This window comes from Leucoraja erinacea, chromosome 39, assembly GCF_028641065.1.
Source record: "Leucoraja erinacea ecotype New England chromosome 39, Leri_hhj_1, whole genome shotgun sequence".
NCBI lineage: Eukaryota > Metazoa > Chordata > Chondrichthyes > Rajiformes > Rajidae > Leucoraja > Leucoraja erinaceus.
Window position 1 is genome coordinate 8791927 of NC_073415.1, and position 23260 is coordinate 8815186.

The following is a 23260-nucleotide window of genomic DNA, read 5'->3' on the forward strand; positions in this document are numbered from 1 at the left end:
AAACTGACTGACACTTGGCCGGTGTTCATGTAACCTCACATCCCTCTCATTGTAGGAGGGATAGGACAAAGGGAGCACTCAGAGAGTGCCATGCTGTGGAGGTATTAAATCAACCCATTTGTGTTATTAGTTTGAGTTTAGTTTATTGCCATGTGTACTGAGGTACTGTGAAATGTTATGGTGTGGTAAGCAGTCAGCTGAAGGACAATACATGGTTACAGTTGAGCCATCCACTGTGTACAGATGCATGATAACAGGAATAGCCATCCACAGTGTACAGATAAAGTGCTACGGTTTCCCCTGAGAACCAGGTACCAGTATTATCCCTCACACACCCATTAAAAGATTTTTTTTTTTAATTTCAAAATAGACTTTATTCAATTAATACATGAACCGTACAAAAAATTATATCAACATTTTCGGAGGCTATACAAACATTCAATACTGTTCACAAATGTATCCCCCACTGGCGTGGAATCCCCCCACCCCACCCCATGTCCAGCAGCGGAAGGACCATAGACCATTAAAAGATTGAGCAAAACACATAGTACTGAGGTAATTCAGCAGGTTAGGCAGCATCTGTGGAGGTGATGTTTTGGGCTGAGACTCCTTTGGAATAGAGTCAGGGGAGAAAAGAGAGGAGAGGGGCAGGCAAAACGGTTACAGGCGGAAAGGGGGAGAGGGTGACTGGCAGAAGAGTGGGGTAAGTGGCAGGCTAGAGGTAAGGAGACAAAAGATGTTAGATAAGGAGAGGAGTGAGATGTAGTTGGAGGATGTAGGTGAAAGAGGCCAGGGGAGTGGAACATGTTTTTGTTTAGACTTTTAGAGATACAGCGCAAAAACAGGCCCTTTGGCTCCGTGAGTCTGTGCCGACCAGCGATCACTGTACACCAGCACTATGCTACGCACTTGGGATCATTTACAATTTCACCAAGGCCAAATAACCAACAAACCTGTACGTCTTCGAAGTGTGGATGGGAAAAAAAAGAACACCCGGAGAAAACCCACACGATGACTGGATACACACTCCACACAGACATGACCCACAGCCTCTGGCGCTGTCAGGCGAGTTTTGTTTATTATTGTCACGTGTACAGAATGAATTTGCTATTTATTTGTGTGCTATCCATTTAAAAAGACTATACATGAATACAGTCCAGCTGTCCACAGCAGGAGCTCCTCCAGTATATTTGGTCTACAGCAAAGATCTTATAGCTATAAGATATTTGGTCTACAGTGCACAGACAAAGTATCACCTTCCATGTGGAAGGTCTTGTATCCAAAGATCCTATAGCAAAGATCAAAGATCTTAGAGCGGATCTTTATCTGTTAATATGTGTGTTATGATTGTGTTTATAATTTGTTTGGTTGTTTTGTTGTTCCGCGAGCATTGCCACTTTCATTTCACTGCACATCTCGTATGTGTATGTGACAAATAAACTTGACTTGACTTGAAGGTTACACAAAAAAGCTGGAGAAACTCAGCGGGTGCAGCAGCATCTATGGAGCGAAGGAGATAGGCAACGTTTCGGGCCGAAACCCTTCTTCAGACTGACTTGACTTGACTTGACTTGTCCTATAGCATTATCTTTGCATGTATCCAATTGATGCCCATCAAATGTCGCGAGGTTTGCCCATACCGGAAGGATGTCTGGAACCTGGACTAATCAGCGCCCGTCTTACTCAGAGGTGGGTCACGACGTCTGTTCAACCGTTCAGCCAATGACAAGCGGTGGTCCTGTTGCTAATCCAAGATGGCGGCGACCGTTACTCCGCCGGCGAGCGAGTTGAGGGAAAAGAATGAAAATAAGGAAAGTAACCGCGGGGAAGAAGCGGAGGAGGAAGAGGAAGACTTCTCGGATGATGATCAGTGGTCTAGCCCGGGTCTGGGGTCCGACGGGGGGAGGTCGGACCTGTTGGAAGACGACGAGGCCGCGTTGCATCCGCGGACTCCCGAGGAGACGCTGGCCGAGCTGGAGGCCGAGGAGAGGGAGCAGCGGCTGGAGCGGAGCCGCCGCGAGTTCCGCAACCGGCGCAAGATCATCATCAGGAACCTGCCGCTGGACATCATTACCCAGGTGAGGTGGGGTGGGGGGCGGGAGGTGGCGGCCCAGGCGGCGAGGCCGCAGCGCTCGACATGGCGGCGGCGGAGGCGGAGGCGTCGTCAACCCGGCCCGGCCCCAGGCCGCGCTCACCCGGATGTTAGCTGTCAATCAAAGCCCGGCCGGGCCCGGCGTCTGCAGACCAACGCCGAGCGCGGCCCTTTGTTCCCCGTCTGCCCGCCCCCCCGCACAGTAACTGAGGGTGAAACGTGCTTGATGGGCACAAAATGCCCGTGCAAAAACAAGGCAGCATCTCTGGATAGGGAAGGAGTGAGAATAAAATCGACCCGGCGCTGGTTTACATCCTTTTTTTGCTTAACTCCACCCTCCGCCACCTCCACTTTAAAATTCCATTTTGGAGGACCAAGAACCAAAAACAAAAATGCCGCTCCAGCATTTTGTGTCTTATCTTTGTTCCTTTAACTCGGCGATGTGACACGATTGCTTTTTTTTATTAACATTACAATTAAAAACACTTTTTTTTTCAATTGTTGGTCTGAAGAAGGGTCTCGATCAGAAACGTCACCCATTCCTTCACTCCAGAGAAGCTGTTTCGTCCCGCTGAGTTACTCCAGTATTTTGTGCCTATTTCGGTGTAAACCAGCATCTGTAGTTCCTTTCTACACATCTGTAGTTCCTTTCTACACATCTGTAGTTCCTTTCTACACATCTGTAATTCCTTCCTACACATTGCTAGCATCATTTCTGAGTGGTGTCCTTTTAAATGTGTGATTTATTTGTAGGAAGTGGCACAAATATTTTTTTTACACACGGCAAGTTTCCCCCAAACTAAGTGTGAGGAAATAGCCCCAACCCGAAACGTCACTCGTTCCTTCTCTCCAGAGATGCTGCTTAATCCAATGAGTTACTCCATCGTTTTCTGTTTGCGATTAATGTTTAAGCAAGTTGGTACACGTAAATACTTGACCTGAAAATCTGAAGTATTTCACTTAAAGTAAGCTCAGTGGTATTCGGGTATGTCCGCCCTGGAGAATAAATGGGATCTTGTTTCGTGATCTTAATGGAAAGATTCCAACCATTTAATTCTACCGTGGTCGAAGTGAGGTGAGATTTGAATCCAGTCTGATTCAGAATGAAGTGAGTCACAGCTGACAATAAACTGTTCAGTTGTATGTAAAGTTCTTTGCAAAGACGTGTGATTTTTTTTTCTATCACAACTATCAAATTGTAGGGTATAGAGGCAAATAAATAAATGACGGGTCTTTGTCCCAAACATTATGGAAGGCACGATGTCTTGTAATTGCCTGAGTATTGTGCCATGCATATGTGGGCCACTTTACTGTCCACAGAACTTTCTGAATGTCCTTCCACTACCTCAACTCTTTCCTTCAAATGTTGCAAACCTTGCAATTCTTTTAATATTGTCTCCGGTCACCATTGCAAATTTCTCTCCCACTTCCTCAACCAAGTACTCATTGGGAAACACATTGTATAAATTCAATTTGTATCCACATGTTGAACTGTATCAATATGTGGACATCCGTTTATACATTTTTCTGGCAAAATCTTTGAGTGAAAAAGTTACTTACTTATGTGTGATATATCAGATAAAAACTTGTCGGCTTCCCTTTCCGCTTCAGCACTGCAGGGAGGTGGTGGGATAAGCATGAATAAATTACATGCAGTTCAGTAAGGTCAATCTGTGTTGATTTAACTGATCTTGGATGAGGCAAGAAATGGTACAGGTGGGAAAACTTCTTTTGGGGGAAAGTAAGGAGAAATAAAAACAGTAGATGCTGGGAACCTCAGCAGGGCAGGTGGCATCTGTAGAGGGAGAGAGAGAGTTTTTTTGACAAGCTGTTAACTCCCAGACCTACTTCCTGACCTGCTGAGTGCTTAGCACTTTCTGTTTTTTTGGTTTAGATTTCCAGCATGTCCAGGGTGGGATGACAGTCAGTGTCACAATGTGGATACAATATGGGGAGAAGGCAGGAAAATGGGATTAGGAGGCAGAGATCAGCCGTGATTGAATCGTGATATAGACTTGATGGGCCTAATGGCCTAATTCTACTCCTATAATTTGTAAACAGAAATGTTTTGGGGTTGATTCAGGTGAAATTCTTGTAAGGAGGACTGGTATTGGTGAACCTCTTGTAAGGAGTACAAATGAAGCAGAAATGCCTTCACAATCGGTTACTTGAGGAATAATTGCATAATATTCTCGTTCTATTGTGTAATCACTGATCACCTATAAGATGCATTCGGGTACACAATACCACCACTCGCCGCCATCACCATCCAACTGTTCTAATGAAACTAAAGATAAATGTTAGATTGGCACTTGCCAAAGTCAACGTACAATGTTTTTTTTTTCTTCTTGACAATCAATCTCCTCCCTCAGAGTTGTATTTAGTAGTCTATCCAACATGCTATTCCTCAAACATATTTTGATTGGCTATTTGACAGTGCAAACAATCCAGGTTCTGGCATTTACATTCTTGTAAATATAGTGAGTGTTCCAGAAATGTCCTTGTGTTTCCTGTAGGAATGAACTGAGGGTAAATTTGACAGTCGCTCACTCACTCACCAGAGCCTGATCCCTGTGGCTTGGAAATGTGTCAGCTGATGCTGCAAAGTATAGAGAATAGTCATCGGCAACATGTACTTTAGTTTATGCATTAAATATATTCATGAGTAAGAAATGTTGAATTTACAAAGATAAGTTGGTCGTACCATTCTTGGAAGAGTTTGCAGTCTGAGCTGTCTCATTTTTAGTCAGTATTGTATACTGGGCTGATGTACAGTGCCCTCCATAATGTTTTGGACAAAGTCCCACGATTTATTTATTTTTCTCTGTACTCCACAATTTGAGATTTGTAATAGAAAAATCACATGTGATTAAAGTGCACATTGTCAGACTCTATTGAACATTTTTGTTTCGCCATGAAGAAATTACAGCTGTGTTTAAACAGAGGCAAATAAATAAATGATGGGTCTTTGTCCCAAACATTATGGAGGGCACTATCACTAGAGCAAATCTTTGTGTGAATGATAAAGACTGGGAGAGAGAGAGACCTGAATAATTTTAGAAATAGTTGTTTTTTTTAATCACTCCCACGAAGCATGATTTAATGTCATATAAGGTTTTCAAACTTCAGAGGGCGAGAGATTGAACAATGAACATTGAGAGAGGGTTTGAAAGTGATCGTTAAACGACATGAAAAAAATTAAATCTTTACATAACAAAATACAAGCGCAATGTTTCATCATGAGTGCTTATTGTGGTTCAATCTATGAAGGTTATGGGAAGTTCTAGTGCCTCCACTTAATGAGCTGACACCAGGCTAGTGGAACAAATTGGCATTCACTGGATTATCAAGTAGCATCTCACTTTTTTAAAGTGCAATAGTTTTTGATAACTTTGCTTAATGTTGGGAAATGTGTTGAATATATATCAAAAACCTTCAGCACAGGGTTTTCTTAATCTTAATTTAAATTTTTTTTAAATAATTCATCTGACTTGTTTTACAGGAAGTCTATGAATTGCTGAGTGAGTATGATCTAAAATACTGCTTCGTGGACAAGTACAAAGGCACAGGTAAGTGTTCTTGATTATCTCCATCATGCCCAGATTTCAATGAAGACTCAGAACTAAAATCTGACTGTAAATAGTAAACTGCCTGAGGTGATCTTGTGCTATATGCCAGGGAGCAATGGACTTGCCCATATGTGAATCCTAGTCTTGGATTTTAATGAAGTTAGAGAGAAGTACTAAAACAAGCATAAAAATATAGGTGCAGGAGTAGACCATTTGGCCCTTTGAGCCAGCACCGCCATTCAATATGATCATGGGTGATCATCCAGAATCAGTACCCTGTTCCTGCTTTCTTCCCATATCCCTTGATTCTGTTCATCCCTCTCTGGTACATTATAATAACCTCCCAATTCTTTTATTAATAAACCTGAAAACTGTATCATTCTTTGTAAACTTGAGTTTTGGATATTTCTGAATATATTCTTTTAATTAATACATCTAATTTATATTTTCTAATTTGTACTTGAGTAATAATCTAGAACAATGTTGCCCTTTTATACTTTTGTCATACTCAATATGGTTTCGCTTAAACAACTATCTACAGGTGAACAATTTTACCTCACTCTCAGCTTTTACCTCACTCTCCACTCAAACAGCCTTCCATGTAAACTAAAGACTTGAACTATTCCTATTTATCCTTGACTCCATTCACCGAGAAACCATTAGAAAGCCCTTTGGAATATATGTTATATTGTATTAACAATTTGTTTTCTTGTTTATTTCTAGCCTTTGTCACGCTCTTAAACAGGGACCAAGCAAACTCTGCCATTGAGAAACTTCACCAGTCCACATTGCGAGACCGAGAGATTTCAGTCCAGCTGCAGCCTACCGATGCTCTGTTGTGCATTGCAAATCTGCCACGCTCCTTCACTCAGCAGCAATTTGAGGAGCTAGTGCGGCCTTTTGGGAACCTGGAACGATGCTTTCTTGTGTACAGCGAGGTCTCTGGACACTCTAAAGGCTATGGTTTTGTGGAATACATGAAGAAGGACTCTGCTGCCCGTGCTAAATCCGAGCTGCTGGGAAAGCAGATGGGTACGCGAACCCTCTATGTTCACTGGACAGATGTGAACCAACTAACTTTTGATCTCACACATTCTAAGTGCCTGTGTGTAGACAAACTACCACATGATTACAAAGACCTGGAGGGACTCAGTCAAAACTTCAGCAGTCTCCATCAACCAACCTACTGTCAGGTATGATCAATAGTCATGGGATGCAGGCATTCTTAGTCTAGGATGATTGCAAGGGTATTTTAAACCTATGGGCATCCTATTCTCCATTATTAATGCCCAGCATTCTGTGCAGCAAAGGCTTGCTTAGTTTTACTTCTATTATTTATTTGTCACTTTTCAGCATTTTTTAATTATACAGATGCTGCAGTGGATGGTTGTCTTCTGTTTTTGTTTCTATTCTAGTGCCGTTGCATGAGGTAGTAAAACTTTAATGACTGGCCCGTTTAATATGATCTTAGCCTATCTCCAACATCCGATTCCCTTCGTGCCCCAAATGTCTCAAGATCTTGCCCTTAAATGAGCATCCAAAGCAGTTTGGAGTATAAAATGGAAAGGCTTTGAATGAATAACAGCTTTCCTCATCCCAGATGTTAATAAACATTATTCAATCCTGGGACTATTTGCCCTATATGTATATTTAATTGAGGTTATCTCTCATTTTGTAAACAGTGAGTAAGGCCTGTACGATTTCATTTCTCCTCATGGATGAGACAAATTTAAATCTTAAATTGATCAATTTTGGCTGCCTCTTTTTATTTTTTAGAAAAAAACATTTGATCAACCTTAGTCTTAAGGAAGAGGAACATCCTGAATGTGATAATGATTATGATGATCTAATTTGTAGCACAAAATTGAAGCCATTGCAAATTGCTGTACACATTTTGAAATTGTGTCTCTGGAGATAGAAAGGATACATGCTGGATATTCTAGTCCAATAAATTTTGGTATTCATCAGAGGAGATGGCAGCTTTAGGTCTTTCATCATTCCTTGGCAGTTGAACTGAACAAAATAAGGAATTATACTGAAGCAATGAACAGGGCATGAAAAGACTGCTAAACCAGTACAATATTTTTCACTAGGACTACAACTTCAATAGGTAGATTAGTTGGTGCAGTCTGGATGCGATGATAGACTTGGTGCAGGCATCCGATTAATTAGTTTGCTCCAAGCACAGCATGCTGAATTCTTCCTTTGTAAATTCAGAATGTGAATCGGTATTCACCACCACTATTCACAATATTAGAATATATGCAGTCCATTTCGCATTAAGCAATAGAATTAATAAAGGTGCAGCTTTGGAGATAAGGAAGGAAAGACTGAACCAGAGGTAGACAAAAATGCTTGAGATACTCAGCGGGTGAGGCAGCATTTTTGTCTACCTTCGATTTTCCAGTATCTGCAGTTCCTTCTTAAACAAAAAACTGAACCAGGCTGGGTGACTGAAAAGTTGGACAGAAAGATGGCAGTTTTAAAGGGGTTTATATTTAGAGGGGTTAGTGGAATTAGTCTTTGCACTATAACTATTCGAATCATGCATTATAAAGTACATTCTTGTAAAATGCTAATAATGATAACCGTAACATTGCAAGGCTTTTGAGATTATGAACATAAAAAAAGAGGAAACAAATATGGACTTTCATGCCTTCTCTGCCTTTCAATAAAGTTGTGGCAGATTTTGTGTGTTGTCCTGTTTCCCACTCCATCCCTTTTTCCCTTGACCCTGACTGTCCAGCATTCTTCAGTTTTGAGTTTCAATATATCCAGTGATTTGGCCTCACAATCCTCTTCAATAGTGGCCACATAAGATTTTCAACTGTACAGCAATTTTTGGGGATCTCTAGCCTATACAGCAAACTGCTTATCTTGATATTTTGTGCCTGGCCACATGAGCCTTCCTTCTGTCAGTGATTGCACCTCAGTTGTGGAATGAATGGTTTTATGCCCTATTGATGTGTATTTTGATTTTTGAGTGTATTTTCGGGGAGTAAACCATCAACCACCGAGGATCATGATCTTGTTTGCTTGTTTACCTTTGTTTATTTCACTTTCCTTGCCCCGCTCACCCATGTTTTATGTCCCTCTTTCTACAGCTTGCTCAAGGCACCGATGGGCAATTTCGAGGTTTTGCTGTTGTGGAATATGAAACTGCAGACAAAGCAGAGGATGTGCAGCAAGAGATGGATGGCATATGGGTTGGCGGCAACCACATTCGGGTGTCATTTTGTGCACCTGGGCCCCCGGGACGGAGCATGCTTCCTGCCCTGATAGCAGCTCAAGCTATGGTGAGTCAGTTATCACATTTACTCTCGTGTACCGATTTAGAGCATTTGATCTTCATAATGTTTAACATATAGATTGAATGGAAATGGAGATCTTAGCAGTTTGTTAGGAAAGCTTAGTTCAATCTTGAACATTCCATTCACATCTAATAACATAGTCATTAAATATAGTCTTCATTTGTTTTAATTCTTGTCCTAGGCAATGAACCGTGGGAAAGGTCTTCTCCCGGAGCCTAATCCCGTGCAGATTCTGAACAGCCTCAATAATCCAGCAACACTGCAGCTCCTCTTAAACCCATTAATCCATGGAGGAGCTGGTGGGCTGCAGGGTGAGTAACAGCGCGTCAGCTACAGATGGATGTATATTTAATGCTAACCACTGTATCTTCCTTGGGTTGTTTACAGTGTGCAGGGTGAAGCGGTTGTAATTGTTACAGTCTTCCGATCACAATATTGAATTCTCCAACTTTAGATAACTTATTTTATGTTCCTGTATCAGAACAGACGTTTCTACTGTAAGCAATGTCTGGTATTGATTCAGTGTTGTTATCCTGTGATCTGCTGGACATGTCCCACAACCTGGCATTTTTTTTTTTATACTTCATAGTCTGGTTCTGTCACACTGCTCTCATTAACCCATTGATAGGACGATCTCTACAACTTATCCCAAAGCAACCCATTTGTACCCTATCTCAGATATCACTTGTCCTAGTCATCCTTCCCCTGCCTTCCCTGCATTTTGTTTTCTTTCCTTCTCAGTTGTGACAATGTTTTTGACCTGAAACATTAACTCTAATCCTCTCTCTATGGATGCTGGCTAATGTACTGAGTGTTTCCAGTATGCTTTTTATTTTTCAGATTTCTAGCATGTTTTTCAATTGATATAAATGTTTTTGATAACATTTATGCTTTGTTTCCTTCAGGACTTTTAGGAGTTGCACCAACAATGCCACTTTTGGGGAATCCTGGTTTAAGTGCTGCCCTCCTGCAGTTGCTTTTACAGAGCCAAAATCCAGCACAAGTCCAGGTAAATCTCTTCGTACACAAACAAAAGGTAGAGAAAATAAAATATTTGCTTTGAAGCCCGAGTACATACCTGAAAGGATTACAAGTTTTTCCCTTTTGCTGAAAAGTAAATATGAAGCATTGATGGTTTTGTTATTATCCTGAGTAAAACTGATGCTCACCATGAAATCGTTGGCAGTTCTGCAAGTGTCTCATTTACTTAATTGAACTTGTTTTCAATTTAAACTTTCTTGGTTTAAATCCTTCCCCTTTGTTTTGTCCTCTTGTGTGTTTGGAATGATTTTCAGCCATATTGACTCCAGATCATTGCATGATTGAAGGAGCTACAGGAATGACTAAAATTATATAATCCAACAGATGATAATTTGGGAATAGTGGGAATGACTGTTTTTGATACCAGTCACTAGGCTGAGCTGGTTGGTGTGAGAAACAACACGAAAAACCTATTCAGCAATTTTTGTGTATGTTTGGACTGATGTGCTTTCCTCGTATCTTAAGAGATAAACAAATGATCCTGTAGATCTAGTTTAGAGATACAGTATGGAAATGGGCCCTTCGGCCCACTGAGACCAGGCCGACCATCCATCTTTCATGGCAGTCTACGTTTTCCCGCTTTCTCATCCACTCCCTAGAGGCAATTTACAGAGACTAATTAACCTACAAACACACAAGTCTGTGGGAGGAAACCAGAGCACCCGGAGGAAACCCTCAAGGACACAAGGAGCATGTGCAAACTCGACACGGATAGCGTCCGGGGTCAGGATCGAACCCATATCTCTGATGCTGTGAGGCAGCAGCTCTACCTGCTCTGCCTGTGCTGTCCTCATATTTATCCAGATTATTCATGAATCCCCTCTATAACATATATGAGTCAGTATGTCTTATGTCCATTCTCTTCACATTGCTAAATTTGCAGTTTGCCATGTGGCGTTTAAAGAGAACATATGAAAATGAATGTTGTAAACCTGGCTCAATGCGTTGCATGGTATCTGAATGGAAAAGCATCACTCCTCAGTTGAATAACTATTCCACAATATTTATTTCCTTTAATGTTAATCTCCTTTTTTACAGACACTAAGTTTTAGTGGGGGGCCTCCACCCAAAATATATTTGGGGAGAGATCAGGCAACTGTTTTGTTGAGATTAAAGATGGGACACAAGAAATGGGAGTAATGGAAATGGACCGTTAGGTTCCACAAGCCTGCTGTATAATTCAGCAAAATCATGGTTGATCATGCCTGACCAACCACCACTCCTGCCTAATTTCCCAGTCTTTTTATTTCCACTGTCCAAAATCTATTTTGAGATGTGTTGGTGTAATGTACTTCCCTCTATACATTCACAGCCTTTGATTCCCCTGCTGTCCAAAATCTATTTAAAGTTGTATGATGTAATGTTCTTCACTCACCTACCTTAATATAAACCCTATGATCTAAATGAACCCAGCTCCCTGCCCACCGGGGCTAGATTCCCTTGTGGGCAAGGTTTCAACTGTACTGTAAATGCTGTGCCTGAAGTTACTGTGCAATTTAAGCTGTTTACTGCAGTGCAAAATACATCTGAGGTTCTCAGGTAAGCTGCTTGAGCTCATTAATGCCCACTCATAAGTGTTCAGCTAACATCAGCCAGCACCAGTAGGTGTCTATCGCGTGCAAGATGGAATGGACCAAAATGGGCATAATTTCAATTCCATATTTTTACTCCATATACTTTGCAGTTTTTAGAATTATGAGAATTGATTTTAGTATCAGTCCTTAAAGGCAGCAGAACTTCTGTTGGTTGAATGGTGATAGGATAAATGTCAAAGTACATCTCTCGCCTAGTTGACAGGGGGGTTAGTTTTATGATCAATGCTTTAAAAATTCATACAGTGGAGGTTTTGGTAAACCTTTTCCTGTAGCTGATGAGAATTGTGCTTTGGTTTATCCTACACTCCATGTTCCAGTGATTGGCACATTCAAGACAAATGGAAGAGAATGATGTTCACTCAAAAAACATGTGGATTCAATAGAGATTTCTTTACATGGCTCCTGTGTTGATGGCTTTCTGTGTTGGGGAGAAAATTGTGGATGAATGTTCCCATTAAAAAAAAAACCAATTCTTTATATGTTAATTATTGATGGAATTGATTAAATGTTTGTTGGAATAACCCGACCCATGCTGGATGGGCAGAATGGTGGCCTGAAGTGTACTTTTCTATGATTCCATTCAAATGAATTGAGCATTCCTTGGCCAGGCATGAGTACAACATTGTCTGCATTTTTTTTCAGAAGCCTGGGATTCTGGGTGAATCTCCTTTAGCAGCTTTACAACAAAACCCAGGACTTGGAGGACCACCACAACCAGGAAAAGGACTTCTTGGTAATTCGCCGTCAGGTATCTTTAAGTTTTGGAAACCATGCCGAGTACTTTATTTACTACCTTATCCAACTGTGTTGCCAGCCCAAAGTCCTTCTGCACATCATAATTCTTGAGTTCCCCACACTTTACTGTACATGTCCTATATATTATATAGTCCCAGTATCCATCCTTGCAGTAAACTAGTTCCAGACATCCAGACATAAACATCCATCAACTGCTCCCTTCTGCCTCTTATCACCAAATCAACTTTGCTCTTTAATTAAGTATTGCCATAAAATCATTAACTTGCTTATTGCCCAAGCAAAATAATGAGGGGCCAAGCCAATGTCACTGACAACTCAAAATTGTGGCTCGGTGGTGAACCAAAGCAGACAAGTTAGCTCATGAATCACTGGCTTGACAGATGTCTTTCAGTAGCCGCTTTCCTGTAGTTCAGTGTTAATTATTTCACAGTAACTTTCATCTGGCATCACCTTCTCCAGAGTGGGTCAAAGAGCAAGATCCGTGTGGCATCACGCAGCTGAACAGACCATAAATGAAGGACCCAATGCATATGGCGGAAACGGTCTCCCAATGTCATGGGCCACTGGAGATATTCTGCTCCATTCAAGATGACATGATAATGGAGGATTTGGAAGACCTTTTTTGTCTAAGCTTTCCATATGCCATTTAATAATTTGTAAAGTTTATAGCCAATGTTATCCAATAATTGGATTGATTTTTTAATGACTAGAATCAATGCAATATATTTTTAACCTTTTTAATTTTTCCCATGTTATTCAAATACCAGAAAAATAAATGCTTTGGCCAATAAGCCAACTGGATTGATGGTCCTCAGCCTATCTTCACCAGTGACTGTTTTTGAGCAGTCTGTCTTTACCCCTTCGTCTTCAGTTTCTCTCTCTCTCTCTCTAACTCTCTCTCTCTCTCTGAGGGCCTGTCCTTAAGTTGAGAACTTCTAGAAACTCCAGGCTGTGAGGTAAAAGGTTCTTTGGCAACCCATTTGTCCATTCTAGAGAACTTTTTATTGTGATTTTAGACTCCGAGGACTTTCCCTTTTAGAAGAGTGAATTGTAGAAGTAGCTTATCTGTAATATTATTTAAAGTTGACACAGTGTCCCTCTTTGGATTATGTTATTGAAGAATTACTTATAGGTTTAATTAAGGTTCCAGTCAGAATTTTAATTACATTATTTTCTGATCTTTTATTATTTATCGCCTTTGCAGGACTGAATTCTGAAAGGGGACATCTGAATCAACCTATGATGCCAATGCCAAACCAACAATATCATGGACAAATGTCGGCAGATGCGATGGGCATGATGGAGAATCCATCTCACTCTCGGCAAGTCTCCTCACCTCCAGCTTCTCTGCAAGGAATCCCCACCTCCATCCTGGGTTCTGTCCTCAATGATTTGAAGAAACAAAGGAACCAGAATATGTCTCAAGAGGCTGGCTTGGCTACATCAGGGGTGAGATATGGATTTAATCAGATGGTTATACCTCCATTTAGTTTGGCTTAGAGATACGTGCTGTGTTATGGATTGTAGATTATGGAAGTTTATTCCTGCAGGGTCAATTTATTCTTAAACAAATGCTTGGAAAGTGATTATCCTAGAAGAGTGCTTGCAATACAAATACGAACCGATGCCTTCGATTAATTTAAACCTCTTCCTCTTATCTTTTGGATTGTGATCTGTACCATAACTGATTGAAAGAAAAGTCTGTTCAAGTTCTGAAAAGTACTGTAAAGTACTGTTCAAACTGCACTTTACAGTACTTTTCTGAAGTACTGTAATATCTGAAGTACAGAATATCTGAAGTACTGTTCAAACTGCACTTCAGATATTCTGTTCCTAATTATGGGTAACGATAGAAAGATTGTTCGACAAGAAACAGTGCAGAAGAGAGTCACAAATGGGAATACAAGTCTGAAGAAGGGTCTCGACTCGAAACGTCGCCGATTCCTTCTCTACAGAGATGCTGCCTTTCCTGCTGAGTTACACCAACGTTTTATGTCTATATTGGGAATATAAGTGTCTGCCTTGTGCAGTGTTAATTGTAAGCAGTATGGTTTAATGAACACTCATTCCTGTAAAACTAAAGTTCAACTTATTTGATCAATTGCAAGAAGCAAAATGCTGGAGGAACTCTTTAGGTCAGGCAGCATTTTGGATTGGGACGTATCTTTGATCTATGTCTCCCTTCCGTGACCAATGTTTTGGATATCTGAGCTAGAAGTCAGATTGCAGATACATTTTGCTTGACAACATTTGTGTGAAGCACTATGATGTTTTTACTGTGTTAACTGTGCTATGGAATTGGTTGTGGCAGAGAAAGATTTGCAAATATGATTAATTGAAACTTGTATCACTCTGGAATGCAATAGGGAATGGAAGAACATTTATTAGACTGAAGATAATACTATTTTTGTTAACAAGCATTGATGAGTTTAGTGGTGTAGTTGATCCTGTCTTGCCACCGGCTTGAATAACACCAAATTTCTGTTGCAGCCATCTCTGTTGGGAGAGCCACCAAAAGATCTGCGAATGCCTCAAAATCCATACCTCAATCTACGAAGTGTGTTCCCAACTAATCTGTCTGGTATGGAGCAATGTAAGGTTTATTTTACTTATGTTCAAAGTGCAAAGGATGGGGAAAGTGTGGTTAAAAAGGTTGGCTGTTGCTTTTTGTTCTGTGAAAGGCTCTGCAAAGAAAGTATTGCTGATGAGTCCTGTACCTTTCCTTTTGGTTTTCTCTTACATACTCTATATCCCTAAAGAGACTCCCTTGAACCCCCTTGCCTATACCTGCCCTATACTACATCGAAACTATTTATTGGCTTTAACATTGATAATGCTCTCCTCTTCAACAGCCAACACCAGTAATTCAATGTCCTATGGGCACAGTACTGGTCTTCTGGGAAACTACCCAAGCTCCAGCCCCAGAATTCATCATGGATCTGGCATCGGTGATTATCCGGAGACTGGAGGCAGTCAGTCGAGTTACGGCAGCATGGAAAACTATGATAATTACAACCATTCTTACAGGGACTATGGGCAGGTATGTCTTTGTTGGCAGGGTGTTGGATTTTAGCATAATTAGGTATTGCCATTTGCCATTGAACCTTTTTTTTATACTAAATTATAATTTGCTGTGGCTAATAAGCATGCGCAAATATATTTAGTTGTTGAATGGACAGAATATTGTCCATTCAACAACTACTTATCTGTGTAATCTCTCTACAGCTAATTCCGAAACGGGAAATGTTATTACATACAGGCAAGAGTTTTAATTGCATTAGACAACGGTGGGGAGTGGAAACTGCTTAAATTGGATTTGAGCATGCGTTGCTAAAAATATATAATCTACAACTTTTATGCAAGGAAGTACTTCATTGCACAGATAATGTTAAATCAAAGTCCTATGTGTCTACTCGGGTGGGTTTTAAAGACCTGTGGTTCTATTTGAATCAAAACAAAAAGGTTCTCAAAAGTTAAAGCCAATTTTATTCGTCACATGCACCCAAGGGTGCAGTGAAATACACTGAATCTTAGCTTCTTGTCCAATATCTGCCTTTCAACTAACAACACTTAAGAGTGGAGTCGGTTCCTCACGTGCATAATCACTGAAATACTGGAAGGTCTCAGTTTCTTGTTCTGTTGGATTTCCATCGATCTCTATTGGAACATCTTGCTGCTGGTGCTAGAGGGGAGTAAACCTTAACGGTTGCAACTCTAACCAAAATGTTGCATGCACTTAGCGAAACTAAGCATATTTAGAGTGAACTGTCTAATTTTATCGTGGCAGGAAAGAGAAAGGGATATGGACCATTATACGGCATCAGGTGATCCGAGATATCGAGGATATGCCCGTGACAGGAGTGAGGTAAATATTACAAAAAATAGATTTTATTCGCTCCTAGACTGTGGAACAACATCCCCCTTCCATCAGAACTGCCCCCTCCATCGACTCCTTTAAGTCAAGACTAAAATCTTATCTATACTCCCAAGCCTTTCCTGAGCGAGGGTTATATGTATATATGTATGTTGTTTGTTTGTCTATACTATTCTTATAACAAATGTAAAGCACTTTGGCCAACGAGTTGTTTTTTAAATGTGCTATATAAATAAATGTGACTTGACTTGACTAGAGCATGAGTGCGGATTCGAGGATTAGCAGTTTGACCTATGAATCCGTTAAATGTCTTTTTGAGATTGATTATAATAGCCAACTGAATTAGAGACGAGCAAATAAATGTAAGGAGAGAAGAATTTGACAAAGTGTTCCTATTGTGAAGACCGTTTGACTGAATTTTGTTTCTGTTTAGGATAGAGAGCTGGAGAGATACTCAAGGTCCCGTGACCATGGCATGGGAGGCATGCGAAGCTACGGACGTGATCATAGTGATGTGAGTATTATAAAGGAAATGCCCGATTCGAAACGAGCTTCCCAGATAATGTACTAACCTAATGCACAGCAATGAATTATGAAAACTATGCCTATGTGTAGAAACAAACTCCAGATGCTGGTTTGTTTCGAAGATAGACACGAAATGTTGAAGTAACTCAATGGGTCGGGTAGCTTCTCTGGAGAATAAAGGATGGGTTTCGGTTCGGAGTTCTTCTTCAGACCCTTTGCCTACTTTTGCTGCTGATTCCTATCAATGGAAGTGGTTGGGTAACGCCTCAGCTACACTGAGTTAAGAAAGGTTGCTAGCAGTCAGGTATTCCCAATTATGACTGACAGAGAGGCAAACAATGTATGGTGTTGATAGGGGTACAATAGATGTTTGAATAACTTGTGTATAATGGCCAGTTGGACATTATTTAGATTGACCCAACAAGGAGCCGATGTATTAAGAAGGGGAATTATTTGGGAATGTATCTAATCAACGCTTTATTTGTAGGAAAGGGAGATGGAGCGATATCAACTTCCACTTGACTCTGGACTTGGAGGTTATGAATCTGACCAAAATCAGGTAAAGATTAGCCTAAAGAACCTTTCAAATGTTTAAAGGATTAGTTTTAAAATACTCATCGGCCATTGAGCTTTGTGTCTTGACAGGACCTGGCATGATTAGGGTTGTTAATTAAGGAAACATAATGGTATGTTCTTGTTTTGGCACAGAGCTACGGAGTGTTTAAATTAGTTAGCCGACACTATTAAATGCGCAATGTAAAGCTGTACAAGCCTGCCAGAGGTCAACCTGTGGGTTATTGGCTCTGTTTGGAGGAGCCCACAGGAGTGGTTCATCAAGTTATCTTTGTCCACTTACAAATGAGGGTAAAGTGTGAGGATTGGAGGGCTTTTGACCTAAGTTCCCCGCCTAGTAGCTTTGAGTGTAGGTCTGCGCAAAATGAGATTATATTTGGCTACTATGGTGGCCATGGTCAGAGAGCCTACCAGTATAAACTGTCCAGATTGTATATGGATGGCTTCAAAGTTGAGCCATTAAAGAGAGACAAATGCAGTTGTGTGACTGTTGGTTATGCTCCTTATAGGTGGGAGAATATGAAGTAGTAAATGTTAGATGCATTTTCAACTTCTCTGAAGTTGTGCATGATCTTAAATTAATTAAATGTTGAATGAGTTATCTCTGTTGATAGTGAAGGATTGTTAATTTTTTTAATTTTTTTTTTATAGCGATCAACTCCAAATCATTGTGGCTACAATGATTTGGAATCAGCTACACCTCAACTGTACTCCAGCTCGCCCACATCCTATTTCACTAGTGGCCTAAGAGCGGGACTCCGACAGGGCCCCTCCTCCCAGGTAGAACACCAATAATAGAAGATGCATCACTATGCATAGTCAGGCTGTTGTGAAGTGCAATATTTTGTCAATGACACAGTAGGTTAAATGATAGTCCATACTATAAATTGCTACGATTCCCTGAAGGATTCATACCCAACTTGACTAGAGACGTTCATGGCGGGTGGGGGTTGTCACAGTTCAATATACAAAGTAAGTTGCATCTCAAGTCAGTCAGGGGAGAAGTTGGGGCTTTTACATCCCTCAAATGTCTATGCTTCAGTTAATTACTTTGTGGGACAAAGATCGGCGAAATGATATTACATGTCCTTGGCAATGCCATCGAGCAGGTCCTTCCCACAATAAATAACCTGCTCTTTGATGCCAGGTTTTTTATTTCACTTGTGAATTTCAGAGATGAGAGTGACTGGCAGCTTTTAATCAATGCAGCTTTTAATCAAGTGTGGATTGGGAGCACCCAGTCATGTCTCGCACAAATATGGTGGCCCTGCTATACACAAGATTAAGCATCTTGGTCTCAGGATTACATGGCAAAAAGTTGCCCAATGCATTGCCCCGAGCCAAGTCTTTGGGATACTTGCTGCTAATGGTGAAAAGTTCAATCTCATTTGTAACTCATCAGTATAGCAGACTATGCTGGCATGCAGCAAGACCTAGGCAATATTTGGGTATGAGCTGATATCTGACAAATCGCATTCATGTCACAAACCGCTTCTCATCCTGCTGCACTCCAAAGAGTCTCAGCTTACTCAACATCTGCCTATAGCTTAGACCCTCGAGTCCTGGCAACACCCTCGTAATGTTTGTTCCTTTAACACGAACAAATCTAATGACTGAGGTTTATATTCTATCTTCAGGCTGGCTAATAATTTAGAGAAATAAGGTGTGTTTTGCATTGAGGGCAGAAGCTTTCACATGCTTATTAAAAGGAATAGATGTCCAATGTTTAATGTTTTTCTTACTGTTTAATTAATTGTAGATATGTTCCCCTTGTCCTGTTGCAGGTGAACCCACTGCTGAGCTCCGGGGCAGGCCTCTTGGGTGCTCGGCCCTCTAACTCCCCACCAGGCGCCCTGCTGAAGGTGACACTCGCTTTTTGACCTGCTTCTATCTATTTGCATTTTATGTTGGAAACGTGCCAATGCAAACTGCATTGTGGCCACGGAGTATTTCTCAAATGTCGTGACCTTATGTATGTTGAACGTATGATTAATTTTTGATGGCACTGGGCCTATACTCGCTAGAAAGATAAGGGGCGACCTCATTGAAACTTACTGAATAGTGAAAGACCTGGATAGTGAGGATGTTTCCACTAGTGGGGGAGTCTAGGACCAGTGGTCATAGCCTCAGAATAAAATTACGTACCTTTAGAAAGGAGATGAGGAGGAATGTCTGCAGTCAGAGGCGAGAGAATCAGTGGCATTCATTGCCACAGAAGGCTGTGGGCGCCATGTTAATGGATATTTTTACGGAATAGATTCTTGATTAGTATGGGTGTCATGGGTTACGGGGGGAAAGCAGGAGAATGGGCTTGAAAGGGAAAGGTATATCATTCATGTTTAAATGGCGGAGTAGACTTGATGGGCCGAATGGCCTAATTCTACTCCTGCAACTTATTAACTTGTGAACTTGATTATTTCGCAGACTCCACTGATCGGTCACAAGCGGGGTGCCTCTCATCTGATCCCATCACCTGAGCCCAGCCCAGAGGGAGGTTACATCGGCCAGCACTCCCAGGGGCTGGGCGGCCACTACGCCGACTCTTACTTGAAGAGGAAGAGGATATTTTAGCTGGGGACCTGGCGTTTCCATCTAGAATGATGCAGTTATTTTTTTTTCTTAAGGGTGTAAATCTTGTATAGATATTTTTAATCTGTCATTTTTGTTTTCTTTAATGTTTTGGGGGAAGGGGACTATCTTGTATCTGAAGTGGGATATGCATAAAGCTAGAACTTGCAGAACTGACTGAATCATGGCCCTGCAGCACTAGGAATGGCAGCTCCACGATGACCCAGTGTGGGCTTGCAGACAAACCTGCTCTGGGTCAGCAAGGGAGGAAACAGTGAGGTGAAGTTCACCGTACCTGTCTCCCGTCAACAACAACATGGTCGTGAAGACCTGTCAATGTGACAGATGAGTAAACATCTCAACCGTGCATGTAGTATGTATGTTCTCTCTGCAAATTTAAAACTGCGAAATACCATATCTACCTTGCAACAATATCCACTGTGACAGACAAACCTCATTTGACCCTGTCTCTGTGAAAGTGGCCACATCGTGTGTGGTGCTGCAGCAGCAAAATGTGCACTTTATATGTCAACATTTTAACCGAGTATTTTACTTCAAAGCCCGGGATTGTAAGCTGTAATTTCTCTTTCGTAATTTACAGTACTGTTTGGTTTAAGTGTTTCCCAGGAAGTGGAATTCTTTTCGTGAGTTTTTTCCCTTTGTTTCAATTAGTCCGCCCCACAAATTTTGGCTTTTAAGGCTTGTCGTGACTCTGTCTGGTCTGAATTCCGGTCCTTGTGCATACCCCTAACATCTATGGATTTATTTTTGGTGTTTTTCCTAATTTTTCATTTCATTCTGTGAATCAACTTTTGCCTTAATTTACAAATTATTTTTAATCCAATTTTTAGGGAATTATTTGCAGTGAAAGGGTTACATGCTCATCCTTTTTAACGTTTTAAAAAAAAAGACTGAGTGGTAGGGGTAACTTATTTTCGTCCTTGCCGTTTCATTTGGCGCATGCCTTTGTGCCTGTGTTGGTTTCTTGTTACCGCAAGTTTGTTCTGCAAATATTTTATGTTAAGTTTCTGATGTCGGCTAATTCGTGGTCCTTTTATGTTGAGCATTGCCCTGTGAGGCTTGGGCAGAAACCCTAAACTAGCAAATATGGGACCCTAGCGTAAATGTAAATAAGAAATAGTTTCAGCTTCTCAGATACTGGCTCCAGGTTAAAGCTGCAGAAACTAGTAACCAGCTGTGCCGCTCTATGTTTTCCAGTAAACAGGCCTGTTTTGTCTGAAGCTTGCAGCGGAATATCTCTTCTCCTATAGTGCCCCTCTGGGAGTTGCAAATTAATTGGTTCCACTCAGCATTTGTTTAATTTGCTTAATTTCAGCACAACAGAATTTAAATCCTCTCGGCTTCCTTGAGAGCCCGGTGTACAGTGAGAGTTACGGAAACGATGATTTTCATCTGCAGGAACTTATTATCTTTCTCCTGCCCCCAAACCCCTTCCCCCAACCCCCCCCCCCCCCCCCCCCCCCCCCCCAAAAAAAAAAAATGAATGCTGGCAATGGTTAAGGGCTGAGAAATCTTTGTGTGCCATTAGTTCAGGGAAGGGTGGGGATTGCAGAAACTACAAAATGTAGGCCCAAAAAAAGTTCTGATGGTACTTAAATTGCGTGCGAAAAAACGCTTATTATGAATTAATAAAGACCTTTGTACCTACCTAGTCTGATATTGTTGCACCAAGTCCAACAACATATTTACTTTGTGCTTTGACTCTAACTTCATCATATTACTGCAGTGACTTTGTGCAATTACATCAGGCAAGGCTCTAGAACAGCCAAACTATCAGATTCACTCTGATAAAGTCCTAATTCCCTGCCATTGTGAGGGTTTATTGCAATGAAGAGTGGGTATCCCAACATCAACAAGGTGTTGCAGCTTCTCTTCAATGAAATGCTGGAGAGCAATTCTGGATACCAGCCCTAAGTATCTCTTTCCCCCCCCTCCGTCCCCTCCTCTCTGCCAATTGTGACCCCCTAGCTTGATTCTCCCACTTTAGATGGAGATCAAGCTTCTGACTGCCTTGGTTCTTCTTCAAAGGGCAATGGTTGATGTTGACTCTTGAGTCATGGTGATTCACCAGTAGTTTGGCCTTAAACTGCAAGTGAATGGGTTTGGTGTCGGATGACCCCAGTTAAATTGCTTGCCCCAAGGCTCCTGGTTGCGCTTGGAGGGAATGGCCGCGGCACTCCTAAGAAATAAGGAGAGGAATAAAACAGGTGACTTCAATGTGTGCAGCATGGATCTGGAATAAATATAAAGGACACGTTCCTTTTAATACATCTGTAGCATCATGGGGACAAATGTTGTCTGTTTAGCCCTTTGGCCATGCACAGATGGAGGAGAAATTCAATGTCCTGCTATCTTCATCACGTGCAGTAAAACTGAGCATGTGGGGAGGAGATAACAGCAGATGGGAGCCCAGATCTGGAGGGTTACATTCCTTTTGTTCAGGTACATCTGAACATCCAGCTTCTGAGAGATGTAAGAAATAATTAATGGGTCTGAAAGGATGATAGTGTCTTAATCATTTGACCTATGTTTAGCTGCATAATTAGTTAGAAAACAAATGCAATTTCAAGTATGGAGAGTATACGTTACATCTCTAATAAAATTGAAATTTTCTCATGTGTTGAATGGTCATTTAATCTTTAAAAATGAATATTCAGTTGGTCCTACATATGATGTAAAGACCAAATGTTCGAAACTTTACATGTGCTTTTTGCTTCCTATAAGCAGCTTTATTTCCTAATACATTTCTGGCAACGTGTTCACTCTGTTGCTTATAATAGTGTGCAAGACTCCCACAATCAATAAGCTTAGGTATATTATTACATGTCCCCAAGGTACAGAGAAAGCTTCGATTTGCATGATAGCCATATGTATCCCATACAAAGATACAATCAGTTCAAATTCAAGTATAATAGATACAGTAGAAAGAAGGTACAAGATATAGTTCTCAGCATTGTCACCCACCTGTTCCTTAGATTGATCAATGTCCTCAAGCGAATAGAGGTGAATGGAACAGTAGCCGACCTTATGTATTCAGATAACGGAAAGAAGCTGTTCCTGAGTCTGGTGGTGTGCACTATCGGCACCTTCTGCCAGATTGGACCAGGTAGAAGAAGGAATGATCAGGATGGGACAAGTCTTAGTTTAGTCCTTTTTCTTACGTGTACCGAGGGACTGAATAGCTTTTGCCCGTTTGCTATCTAGCCAAAATAAAGAATACAATCAAGCCCTGCACGGATAAGGGGCACAACATTTAGTGCATGATATAACGTTAAAGTCCATAAAGTCTGATTAAAGATAGTTTAAAGTCTTTGCCTGAGTTGTGGTGACGAGTC

The 23260-nt window shown here is 41.1% G+C and overlaps 1 protein-coding gene across 5 annotated transcripts; it reads left to right on the top strand.

Moving 5' to 3' along the window:
- Positions 1–918: 918 nt before the first annotated feature.
- On the top strand, positions 919–22541 carry LOC129714536 (ribonucleoprotein PTB-binding 1-like). 5 transcript variants are annotated; one of them, XM_055664211.1, is made up of 16 exons: positions 919–2078; positions 5595–5661; positions 6385–6854; positions 8766–8957; positions 9154–9283; positions 9878–9981; positions 12251–12356; positions 13569–13813; positions 14855–14957; positions 15217–15404; positions 16152–16229; positions 16672–16752; positions 17251–17322; positions 17988–18116; positions 19121–19198; positions 19761–22541. In XM_055664211.1, the coding sequence occupies exons 1-16, from the start codon at positions 1755–1757 to the stop codon at positions 19905–19907; spliced, it is 2514 nt and encodes an 837-aa protein (XP_055520186.1). In that variant the 5' UTR covers positions 919–1754; the 3' UTR covers positions 19908–22541. The 5 variants fall into 5 exon arrangements, with proteins under 5 accessions (XP_055520186.1, XP_055520188.1, XP_055520189.1 ...); XM_055664213.1 differs by having other exon boundaries at positions 14855–14945; XM_055664214.1 differs by having other exon boundaries at positions 12251–12341.
- Positions 22542–23260: the final 719 nt, after the last annotated feature.

Coding starts and splice junctions, on each gene's coding strand:
- LOC129714536 (XM_055664211.1), top strand. CDS start 1,755: ATGGCGGCGACCGTTACTCCGCCGGCGAGCGAGTTGAGGGAAAAGAAT. Junction 12,357..13,568: donor TCTTGGTAATTCGCCGTCAG/GTATCTTTAAGT, acceptor TCGCCTTTGCAG/GACTGAATTCTGAAAGGGGA. Junction 16,230..16,671: donor ATGCCCGTGACAGGAGTGAG/GTAAATATTACA, acceptor GTTTCTGTTTAG/GATAGAGAGCTGGAGAGATA.